Source organism: Filicampus tigris, chromosome 20 (assembly GCF_054856515.1).
Source record: "Filicampus tigris isolate MCC_2025a chromosome 20, RoL_Ftig_1.0, whole genome shotgun sequence".
Lineage (NCBI taxonomy): Eukaryota > Metazoa > Chordata > Actinopteri > Syngnathiformes > Syngnathidae > Filicampus > Filicampus tigris.
Genome location: NC_141236.1, coordinates 4509579 through 4522083, shown reverse-complemented (window position 1 = coordinate 4522083; position 12505 = coordinate 4509579). Strand labels below are relative to the sequence as shown.

Here is a 12505-nt window from a genome sequence, read left to right as displayed (position 1 = left end):
TTGTGTATTCCATTGTGAGAGCGCAGCGGATGTAGACTGAGTTGTATGTCTCTGGTATATATCATCCGTAGCCACACAATGACCAGTGAGGCAAGTTTCCATGGAGACGGAAGCAGAGCTGCATTCTCGTCAGTTCTCATTTGTTGCAAAGCTTTATCGTTACCGGAGGGATCCCATCGGTGATCAGGACAAGTGCATATTTGATTAAATGCAGAGGACAAGGCTCACACCTCCCTGGTTGTGTGTGGGAAAATAGTTGCATCCTAAAGTGATTGGATTGGGGATTGTGTGTTTTGAGCGCTCATAAAGACCGCGTGCTGAGAGCACGCTTGAAATAGGTGACATGGAGTGGTAGCACCCTCTTGTGGTAATCTTGTGTCACCACACAAAAGATTCAAATCCGCTCTGGTTTACGACGGAGTTTTGTTCCTGCATTGGCGATGTAACTTTGAACGTGTACGTACAGTAAATATGTGTATACAAATCAAATTAAAACTAAAAAACTATATAAGATAAATTAACTTTCATAGATTAAGAAAAATGTTTGTGTAGAGGGACATTTATTCATTTAATAGTCAACAAGACAATTTAATGACAAAACCAGCAACATCGGAAGTGATGGAGGTGAGATCAGAATACCCAGCTATGGTTTATAAGATCGATCCGACCTCATTCCACATCTGCATATAAATAGAGAGAAAAACATAACATAAATAAACTTCATTAATTACAACATGTATGTGATTGCACTCCTAATTCTAGAAGTTCTAAATTGACAGATTGAGGCTGAAAATATTGTTTGTCCGAGAACCAGAACCAACACTGCGGGACTACTTTACTATGCTGGTTCAAATGCATCATTAAATGTATGATTGTTTAAAATTAATGCCCACAAAACACTTCATTCAGGAATGGGGACAGTGGCGGCCCGCATCACTACACTTTGAATGTCCCTTTGATTATTAGTAATTAAAAAAATGTTTTTGGGGGAATTTTTTTCCACAAACCCCCCAAAAATCTTTCAAAGATGCTAATAAACTTTCAAGATACATTTTCCAAAAAACATGGAGGAAATGGAGAAAAATCCTGGAAAACCCCTTTAATGTTGTGTTAGGGTAGTGGATCTTTTATCCATACATTGAAAAATGTAATATTAAAAATGAAATATATTAAAACTACAAACATACATCTGGGAGGTGTGCAGTCTGATGTACATGTGCATTTAAGTTGCCTATCCCTGATATAATTTTTGTTGTTTTTCAAACAAAGCATTAAATTATGGTTTTGTTTTTTTTTTTTCGTTTTTTAGAATGCGAGGTATAGTAGAACTATAAAAACGTGAATGCCCCTTTAAACCACATTTCCCAACATGCCCTTTAACTGGTGTGTCGTTTCCGTTTGAAATCTCGCGATATTGGCAGCTTGACCCTGCCCTATGTCTCGCGCACTCGCAGCTCCTTCGCTCAGTATATAAAGCAGAACAACGACGGACGGTGGACTGCTGGGGATTCGCAGCCCGGGATTGTAAATAAGACCGCCAAAACTGTTTTATTTACAAAAGTGATGCCGGCTGTTTTAGAATACCATTCCCAGTTGTTTTAACAGTTTTCTTTTGGATCATTTTTGGCTCTTTATTTCTCGCCCATTTCCGTGTGGTTTTTAGACTGCGCGTATAATGGCGAGCTCGGCTAACTCGAACCCAGTGGTAAGGATCAATCTCAAGGATTGTCAAGGGGGGAATGGGGGTAAAGTTAACGGAAAACTGTTGACCACGTTTTATTTTTTTAATCGAATCACATTAATTTATCATTTACACACACTCCAGCATAACACAAATGAAAATTAAACTAGCTTCATTCAATTGGACTGTTTTAATTTTAATCTAGTCCCAATCTTTTTCATGGTAAATATAGGTTGGAAAATGTGTGTTGCCACAATGTTAGCGACTCCAAACGAGTCGAATTTTATGAGTTGTGACATGTTTGGCTCTTGTTCTGTTGCCAGGTTGCATCTCATCCGTTGGCATTTTTTTATGCTCATGATGGTCGACTTGATAGAAAAAAAAAATCACCACATTGTCTTCGTTTATGGCGTTGAGTGTAGTCGACTGATATTTTTACGTCAACACGGGGTAAGCAATGACCAAAGGAAAGGGCCGAGTTAACGTGTTTCATGTTAAGACCTTAAATGTACGCAAAGCACCTTGCATAAACATCGCGAAGCAATTTTGATTCTTTGTGATGAAATAAAGTAGGCGAAAGTCGCGAGAGCAACGTTCCCTGTGCTGCATCATATTTGTCCACCATTCCACGACTTGAATGCCAAAAAACGGCCCCCCCCCCAACCCCCCAAAAATCCAAACACTTCCAATCATTTCAAACGCAAATATTCCTATTTCCATCGATAATTTTACTCTGTCTTGTCCAAAACGACCACTTAAACGATTGTCGAGGAACAACACACTATTAAAATTTGCTAGACTGTCGAGCTGCTCCGTAAAATGGCTTCCACGTCTCCCCTCTCGGTCTCCGCTTCTGTCCCTCCTCCCTCGTTGCTGCCTGGTTTTATACCGCCATATTGGCTCTCTATATAGACTGGCCGGGATGGGAAGGTGCTACTCGACGTTACGTCACCGACTAAGCTTATAAACACCAGCAGACTGCTTTAAATAGTGGAGGAGCAGCCCGGGCCGACGGGGAGGGAAGCAGCGTTCCGACGCCCGTGCTGTGGACGTTGCGACAAAGCTACGCGATCTCGTTTTCGCGTGTCGCCTCCGTGGCACTCAGCTCTGTTTGAACAAACGGAGTGCGGCCATTTTACAGGCTTTTGTCGTCAGCGCAGCGTCCAAATACTTTATATTACACGAACATACTACGAAGACGCTGTTAGTACGTTGAGCGAGCGCATTAAGTTGTTTACAGCCGACAGTAGCGATTTGATTGAGCTATGTGCCTGCAACCCTTTTTGACTTTAAGGTTTGAGGTTTAACCTAAAAGGCACTACCGGGTTAACTTTAATTTGCTTTAATCTTTTCTGAACTAACAATTGTCCAACTGTTTTAATGTTTCAATACTTAATGCATAACTTGGTGTTTAACAAAATTCACAGTGTTTGTTATTATCCAACAATACATTTCTTAGTTCCGTTACAATGGAATTATATGCATAGTGACATTTGAAGCGTTTGTGGTTAAAAAAAAAAAAAAAAAAAAGGTCAATTTTCCGTCAACAGCAACGTGACAAGATTTCCTAAAAATGAAATGCAGTCTGGCCGGAATGGCCACTTGAACCTGAGTACACTACACCTAAAAAAATCTGGTGATGGATTCTGAAGAAATGAAGTTATTTTGTGTAGGGGGGAAATGGCCTTTGTTTAGGAACGTTTTATAGAAAATCTGGTGGGAAAAAACACCTTTAAAGTAAAGGAAAAATGCATAACTTGGTTATTTCAACCATTTCATTACGTGTGACGTATGAGAAGAGCAGTGTGGGCAGGCAATTGGTTCAAGAACTTATTTTTATTCTGAATTTCTTTAGAATTATTGAGGTGTTTGAAGTACTAATTCCATTATTTTTAGAAAATTCCACAGAAATGGCAACCACTGTCACTATACAATACAATACACTTTTATTTATATAGCGCATTTCACAACAAACAATTGGATATGTGCATTCAGAAGTTGACAAAGTCAAATTGTGCATTTTAGGTTCATACTAAAATTACACAGCAGAATATTCTGAACTTTGTGATTAAAATATAGAACTGTTCCGTTAATTAATTATTCTTTACTCGTAGTACATTGGGGATGTTACAGAGATATAGCATTGACAGTGATCAGAATAATGTTCTTTAGCACCAAAAACTACAGCTAAAAGTCACATTTTGAGTTGATGTGTATCTTTAAATTTGATTTGGAACCCTGTTTTAATTGCAGTTTATGACAAAACGGCTGCAATAGAGTCTAATGGTGTGGTTGATGAGTGTGACATTTTTTTTTTTGTTTTGCTTCCTTGTAGCCTAAACTGTACAAGACTGTGATTGAGGATGTGATCAGTGAGGTGCGGGAGTTGTTCCTGGACGAGGGCGTGGATGAGCAAGTGCTTATGGAGCTGAAAACGGTAATAGTATTATTGCAACATGCTTTAACAACAGCGGAAGTTACCAAAAAGTGTATTCAAAAGTAAAAAAAACAACAACATTTTTGTGATTTTACAAGTAGAGTATGCAAATAGTTGGCAACCCTTTCTAAAATAATTATTTTTTCCATAACAGCTATGGGAGAGCAAACTATTGCAATCCAAGGCAGTGGAGGGCTTCCATACTGAGGAACAGGCCGCCATGCAGGCCGTGCAGCAACAGCAGCAACAACATCAACCGTCGCAGCAGCAAGTTCAACAAGGCCAGCAGGTGACACAGCAGGCACAGGGCCAACAAGTCATCCTGCCCCCCCAGCAGCAGCAAGGTTGGTCCAAAAGAATTCCAAGTACGTCGTTTCCTTAAATGACAGTCGTCAACTATTTCAAGCTCCATTGTGTGGGTCGTATAATGAACGTGTTTTGATCATCACTCGCTCTGCAGCGCCCCAGCAGCAAGTCATTGTACCAGATTCCAAGATTCTACAACATATGACAACAACGGGGATGGCAAGTAGTCAACACTCAAGCGAACGTAACGGATGGCAGTACTGCAATAGTTTGTGTGACTGCTCACAATGCCTGTGCGAAGTAGGTAAAGAGACAGCTTAACTCGTTTGTTTACTCATTACTCGAGGGAGTGGTATGCGCCTATGCGCTTGTGGTTTTCAGGTTCTAGCACAGGTAAATCCACACAATTTAAGAGCGGCAGGGATGCTTTTTTGTTGGCGTTCTTTTTCGTATTCTTCCTGTGATGAAAATGGACCCTGCTCGGCTAGTGTCTGCCAGCTTAGATTTGTGCGGTTGCGTCAAACTCTTGTTACATGCATGCTGTATTCTTCCTATAGAGTGCAACAGCTACACAAGCCGCTCTTGCTCTGCCGACCGGGGTCACGCCGTACCCGCAGCTCATCACCAGTTCAGGTAAGTGCCACACGTTTTCAGGCACTAAACCGAATCATACAACCGTTTTGCGGTGCTGTGGGTCCTCAGGTCAGTTTGTGCAAGTTTTGCGTGCACCCAACGGGGCTCAGTACATCATCCAGCAGCAGCCGCCGCAGCCCATCCTGCTGCAGCAGCAGATGCAACCTGGCTCAGTGCAGGCTCCAGTCATACAGCAGGTACGTACCTCGCTCGCGTGGGTCACCGGAGGACGGGTTCGTCCTCACTTCTGTTCCCTTTCTTATCAAACGTATCACCTGCCCTTTTGGAAAGATGACCTATACCTGTACTTGGTGTGCCAGAGTTCTTGTATTATTTCCCTGCGTATGGAACTAATTGTATTGATCAGACTTGTCGCATTCCGCTACAACCAGGTCTTGGCTCCGCTACAAGGAGGCATCCCTCAGCAAACAGGAGTCATCATCCAGCAGCCACAGATCGTCTTAGCTCCTGGAAATAAAGTCCAAGGCAACACACAGGTCATCATGCTTTTTTTTTTTTTTTTTTTTTTTTTTTTTACCTCACTAATTCAGGTTCTTTCTTTTGACATTTTTTGGAGTGGAGGGTGCAATGAACCAATATTTTGTTTCATATACTTTCATTGTAATAATATGCAAAGACAAATGGTGTCTCAAGAGCACATCAAATGGATGCTATGCTCTCCAATAGGGATAGATATCGGCGCCGATATTCGGCATTTTGATGAATATCGGTATCGGCTTTTTTTTTTTTTTTAATCTGATGGCCGATAATAAATCAACTTAAAACTGTGTTAACTTCAAGGAACTATTTGTTTAAATATTCAGTTAACTTTTATTTGAGATTCTACTGACCCTGGGAACACTCTGCACCTTTTGGTTTTGTTTGAAATCAAAACAAAGATAAGTGAAATTTTAACATTTCTGTTATTTTGAAATATTGGAGAACTTTATTTACTGTCGAAAACTATAGGGAGCAGTTATTTAAGTTTTCATGCAACTTTTGAAGACATGCTGATGACCCTGGGAGCTTCCTGAACTTTGCTAGAATTTTACAATAAAGATGCATATTGTCAGAAATGTATGATAATAAAAAAAACGACAGCATTATGCAAATGTAAAACATGTTTGACAAACATGCGTAAAGGCATTTCAACAAAGTTAAGAGTTTTGATTTGTTTTTATTTTTTGATGCCAATATTTTCTTTTTACTGAAAATGAATATCGGCTCCAAATATCGGTTATCGGCCTCCTTGACTACTAATAATCGGTATCGGCCCTGAGAAAAACATATCGGTCTATCTCTACTCTCCACTATGTTAAACAGTGGAAGCAAATTGTTTTCTCGTCCACATTTTGGCATCCAACAGTGAAATGATGACAGCACCCAACTATTTTCTATTCTGCGGTGTGCCATATTTGTGTTTTGTTGCCCGTCCTTTTATTTAGCACCTTCTCATCTTGCGTTCCTGTCCCGTCAGGTGACGCAGGCTGCCGCCATGGCGCCCCAGGCGGCGCAGGTGCAGCAGGTCCAGGGTGCTGCAGTGCCACAGGCCCAGGTGCAGACCCAGGCTCAGCAGGCGGGCCCGGGTCAACCGCAGCCTCCCATGATGCTGCAGGTGGACGGCGCCGGAGACACCTCGTCGGATGAAGACGACGATGAAGAGGAGTACGATGAGGACCTGGAAGAGGAGAAAGACAAAGACGGGGGAGAGGATGGGCAAGTGGAGGAGGTGAGCGGCGTGCCCGTTGCCTTTGAGTCGCTTGTGTTGTGGCGGTCTATTGCTCCTTGCTCAAATTTTTTTTTTTTCCCTTTTTAGGAGCCACTGAACAGCGGCGATGATGTCAGTGACGAGGAGGACCACGAACTGTTTGACACAGAGAATGTCGTTGTGTGCCAGTATGACAAGGTGAGTCATCATCAGGGGTTACAGTAGCCGGCATATGCCAGCCGTTATTTGGCTGTTTAATCATGCAAACGCCCAACAATAATTTACACTGCCGGCCACAATAGTCTGTCAAATATTATAGTGGTAAGTGATGTGGAGTATTAGGAAGGATCTCACCCGTGATGGGAACGCAAACAAAAGTCAATATAGATCACTACCATATTACAACTAGCGGACCGTTATTTTATTGTGTGTTTTGTCATTTGAAAAGGGAAGTCAACCCCCAAATTTTCTTGACAATAATAAGTTGTATGCGCCCCCACTAGTCTAAACAGGGCATTCTGATTACAATTGCGTTTGTGGAATGTGAGTTAAAATCCGCCCGTTTCTATCTCGGGTGCCATTTTTTCCACTTGCTGTCGACTGAAAATTATATCACAGTTGCTCAGGGCTCAGGTAACAACCAATCAGGGCCGACCTGTTTTCTGAAGCCGAGCCGTGATTGGTTGTTACCTGAGCAACCGTGATGTCATTTTCAGTTGACAGCAAGTGACAAAATGGCCGCCCTGAGATGGATAAAAACAAGTGGATTTTGCTGCTTAAATTCATATTCCACAAACACAATATTAATCAGAATATCAAGTTTGGACTAGTGGGACTGCAGAGAACATTAATTGTAAAGAAAAAAATTGAGGTGACTTCCTCCTTAAACATGAGCTTCATTTAAATAGCACACAATAATAGCACCAAATTGTATGACTTCATTGGCTGGCCGCTTACAAATGTGGTCGGAAGATGCGGACGATGGCAGCACCCCTGGTCCCCGTTGACGCGACACCCGGCGCCCCCGACGTCCGCCTCGCAGTCTGCACACTCATCACCCTCTCCCGACTTACTCCGCAGATTCACAGAAGTAAGAACAAATGGAAATTTCACCTGAAAGACGGGATCATGAATCTGAACGGGAGAGACTACGTCTTCTCCAAAGCCATCGGAGACGCCGAATGGTGAAGGCCGGAAGACGAAGCCGAGCAACGGAAGCAGGAAGTCTGTTACTCCTCCTTTCCAGTGTATGGACAACATCAATATCCTTCCATATCCTGTGACTGGATTTGATTGCAGGAAGCGCGTAGAGTCTTTTAAGAACTCGGACAAAGGACCGCAAGGTCCTTTTACTACAAGCCGGATGTCACTGGTCGCACTCGGCAAGCGAGCCTCGCGGGATGAGAAACTGACAGCTCAAGGGAACGTTTGCCCTCCTTTTTGTTTCTCGGCCTTTTACATTTTTCCCTGAGTGAATTCCCACACATCATTTCACAAGATGCACATGCCAGAGGACCAGATTGTGCTGACATTGAAAGTGTGTCAATGCACTGCGAGGTGGTGGACGGCTTCGGCTTTTCTGCACTGAAGTCCAAACGTTAAGATTGTTGCCTTCACATCTGCCAGAATTATAGCTTTTGGCCTCACTTTTAATTTTCGGTCCTTCTTGGAATTTCTGTCTCAAGTCCCGTTTCTGAAAAAGGTTGCTCGGAAATAAGAGTTTCGCCTGTCTTTCTTTTAAGGTTTCTTTTAAATTGAAGGGTTGTGACAAAGACGTTCAAATAACTTAAAAGTTCAAATAATTTATAGCTGTATAAAGGCATTATTTTAAATCTTCGAATGAGTAATGATTCCAAATCTTTTATTCCCCCCGTCAGATTTTTTTTTTTTTTTTTGGTCGCGTCATTCCACGAAGCAAAATAGAAGCAGAGCCATGGCTGAAGTAATTGCGCCTGTCCTGTTTCTTAAATTAAGTCCTTGCAGTCTTCGGTTTATCGATTAGCGTGTATGCTTCAAGCAGTCGAGTTCATCCACTTCGTGTATGCGCGTTTGTCAATTGCTTCACTGAGCACCCCAAAAATAGTCCCTTTTCACCTTTAGCCCATCAGTGACGCTGTTTTCTATTTATTCATGAAAGTAGAAGTTATTTTTGATTATTTTTTTTTTTCTGCACCGAATTGTGCTCTTACAATCAAATAAGTGTTCCTTTTTTTTCTGTTGGCTGAACAAAGCTTGTGTGACGTTGTTCCCAATCAACTTGGATGTTCGTTTGTGTTTTAGTCTTGACTTTTAAGTGGGCATGTTTTCGACTGAGAGAATTTGAAATTTGGTGAGAACGAGGGGAGTTAGTTCTTCTAAAAAAAAATGTTTTTAGTGACCTTTTGCGGCCATTTGAAATAAAGTACATGTTTTGGGGGGCTTAGGAGTCAACTAGTTGGTTTGTGGGCTCCACACATTTATATTGTGAATATACTTCAACCTTAAGAAGGAAGCAAGACAATGTTATGTGTTCACGTGAGCAACGTTTGATGTCTATCGGCATTTAAGCAGTCAAAAAAGATTTGTTGCAAAAATTCAAGTAATTGATTTTATTCAGTAGCTCTGTGTGGATTCTGGCGAGTCACGTTTGTTCCCACATACTGTACTTCAATGTTGAGTGTGCCTTTTTGATTTGTACTCCTGCTTTTCTTGTACTTTCCCAAAAGGGTGTCTGAGAAATGGTCTCACCTTTGCTCTGTTGTGACTTCTAATAGCTGTTAAAATGTATTGTTCAATAAAACATTTTATAAATTAACCTTTGGAACCAAATACAGATACCTGTGCTTTCAATTTGAAACAAAAATATGAGCGTACTTGTGAGATGGAAATGGCAGCGATGAATACAAAAATATCTATGAAAGAAAACTAATAGTAATAGATCAAAATAATGAAAAAAAAACAAATGAAAATCAGACATTACTTTGGAATTGTAGTTAAATGAATTTATTTTTGAAAAACAAAGCCATGAAACCGGACTGGCCATTTTGTAACATCTCATTTTTCCCCCCACATCCCAAAACTTGGCATTCTACAGGAGCGTTGTCTACTTTAATATCCATTATATAGGATGTACGGTATTTATTTCTCATCACTCCTGGATAAATACAAGGAATCAGTGTCCTACCATGGATGAAATCGACTCCAACCTGGTTCAAATCCACAACGTCTGGAGGGTTTGTCTGTCTGCATGCCATGTGGACCCCCCCCCCCCCCCTTCCTCCTAATTCCCAACCCAAACCCCTTGATAAAATCCCTTGCGGGTAATCATTGCCTGAAGGTGTGGTGCTGTCTGGGATTACAGCTGAATCAGGAACGCCAGTCCTTGCTTTATGAATAGGGCTGTCACTTCTCCACTGTATCACAAAGTCTTTTTATTCAGGCCTGCTTAGAATGTCTGAAGAATGCTTGTGATAAGATGTCTCATTTGTGGCCGCGAAAGTCTAAACTGCCGGTCTTAGAATGAGGCCTCATTGATATCAAAACTAGCTTTTTTCTGCTTATCTGGCCCACCGCGGTCTCACCTGGCCGTCTGGGTGGGCCTCTCGTTACGAACCAGGCGTACAGAACGCCATATAAACTTTTCAGCTGCCAGGTAAAACAGTAAATGTAAAATCCCAACGCTTTTCTCCCCATCTTCCAAAGGGCTTTACTGATATCCACTGTGCGGTTTGCTCGAGCGGCTCCTCCGCTTTCGAGTGGTTTCTATGCAAAAAGGCGGCAACTTGACCCCGCAAGAGCGCTGTCCATGCCTGCTGGCCCGCGGAGTAGTGCTGGGAATGACGTCATAAATACAGGGATTTTATGTTCCCAGGAACAAGAGCTGCATGGCTAGTTAAAAATCACAAGCGCTTTTGGAGCCATTAAGGCTAGAGTAAATCTCCCAATGCTGATTGGTTTGAAAGCGCTCCAACCTCTCTCTGTGTTTGACTGCGCCAACATAATCTGGTGTCGGAGGAGCAACATAGTCCAGTTCTGACCCAATCATTTGAAGGAAATGATGCTTAGAAAATCAGAGAGGCAGACGCGAGGAAGTCAGAGTGAAAATAAATCCAGTTGTTATTAGGGGGGGGGTATTTGAGTATGGTTTGTTCGCAGGATTAACTTTAAAGAAAACATGCATCTGATTTCCATCATGAACCAAGGAAGAGCTTCTTAGAATTTTGCTGAAGTAAAAATCTGGATAACACATATACACATGCACGGCACACTCCTTGGTGATGTTGCCATGAAATTTTGATGAAGGATTGAGCAAGTTATAACTTTTTGTTACAGTCTGCTTGCTTTGTGGTCAAGTGGAGCAGTGACCCCCAGCAGTACGTATTACTGCTGGACAGGTGTTGAGCGTTTCATGATTTTAATACAAACATTTTTTTTTTTTTTCAAGAGTACTAGTTGAAACGTGGCATTCTGGTTACTATTACGTTTGTGGAATATGAGTAAAGCAGAAAAACACCCATTTTTAGCCATCTCGGGGCGGCCATTTTGTCTTTTCTGTCGACTGGGTATTACATCACAGTTGCTCAGGGCTCCGATAACGACCATTTATGGCTCACCAGGGGCGGAGCCAGAACGTGGCCAATGGAAGGGATTGGGGAAATCAGAATATTTCTCTCAGTGAGCGCAATCCTCCTGTCCCGACACATCGTATATTCGAATAAAATGACAAACTGAATAATATGAAGTTCAGATCTTCCTGTGACAACCACAACTATGCCATTCTTAATATTCAATAAAATAAAAAAAAACACAAATTAGAAAATAATTTAATAATCCATCCATCCATTATCTGGACCGCACTCACAATCACACCTAGGGGCAATTTAGAGTGTCCAATCAACTTACCATGCATGTTTTTGGAATGTGGGAGGAAACCGGAGTATCCGGAGAAAACACGCAGGCACGGGGAGAACATGCAAACTCCACACCTCTGAACTGTGAGGCGGACGTGCGAACCAGTCAACCACCGTGCCGCCCTAATTTAATAATATACAAAAAATTTAAAAGTATAAATGTTTTTCATGAGTCTCACTGGGTGGGCGGTCGGTCAATCTGGGTGGGCGTCCCTGGCTCAGCTTCAGAAAACCAGTGAGCTGTGATTGGTCGTTACCAGAGCCCTGAGCATTTGTGATGTCATTTTCAGTCGACAGCAAGTGACAAAATGGCCGCCCAATGAGATGGCTAAAAACGGGTGGATTTTGCTGCTTAACTCATATTCCACAGACGCAATTGTAATCAGAATGCTTTGTTTCAACTAGTGGGCCTGCATAGAACATATTCTTGAAAAAAAAAGCTTTCCTCCTTTCGTAGGTGTGAATGTGACTGTGAATGGTTGTCTGTATGTGCCCTGCCATAGACTAGTGACTGGTGTTCCGCAACTTTCGCCCAAAGTCAACTAGAATAGGCTCCAGCTCACCCGTGATCCTAATGAGGACAAGCTATAGAAAATAGAGTTTTGCATTCTACCAGTGCCAAGGTAGCTTGAAGGCGGACGGAGTGCTTGCAGTTGACCGTAAACCAGCAAATATCGCTGATGCTTTGAGAATCGGCGGTCGGATATCTTTGGGAATCATTGAAATTCCAGAAATATCTGGATTGAGCTACCTTTCCAGGAAAGTTGAAAAAATGTCACCTTGCAAATGAAATGCTAACCAGATGTTGCTACTGTCTGGCAAAGTAGTAGTAACTCACTATCACTGTGTGC

At 42.0% G+C, this 12505-nt stretch overlaps 1 protein-coding gene across 3 annotated transcripts; it reads left to right on the top strand.

The window, feature by feature from the left end:
• Positions 1-1459: 1459 nt before the first annotated feature.
• gtf2a1 (general transcription factor IIA, 1) lies at positions 1460-9559 on the top strand. 3 transcript variants are annotated; one of them, XM_086019483.1, is made up of 10 exons: positions 1460-1705; positions 4017-4118; positions 4273-4483; positions 4579-4643; positions 4982-5057; positions 5127-5254; positions 5450-5554; positions 6535-6786; positions 6874-6963; positions 7846-9559. In XM_086019483.1, exons 1-10 carry the CDS (start codon positions 1676-1678, stop codon positions 7951-7953), a joined length of 1167 nt encoding a protein of 388 aa, XP_085875609.1. In that variant the 5' UTR covers positions 1460-1675; the 3' UTR covers positions 7954-9559. The 3 variants fall into 3 exon arrangements, with proteins under 3 accessions (XP_085875609.1, XP_085875610.1, XP_085875611.1); XM_086019484.1 differs by having other exon boundaries at positions 1461-1705; positions 4273-4462; XM_086019485.1 differs by lacking the exon at positions 1460-1705 and adding an exon at positions 2591-2888.
• Positions 9560-12505: the final 2946 nt, after the last annotated feature.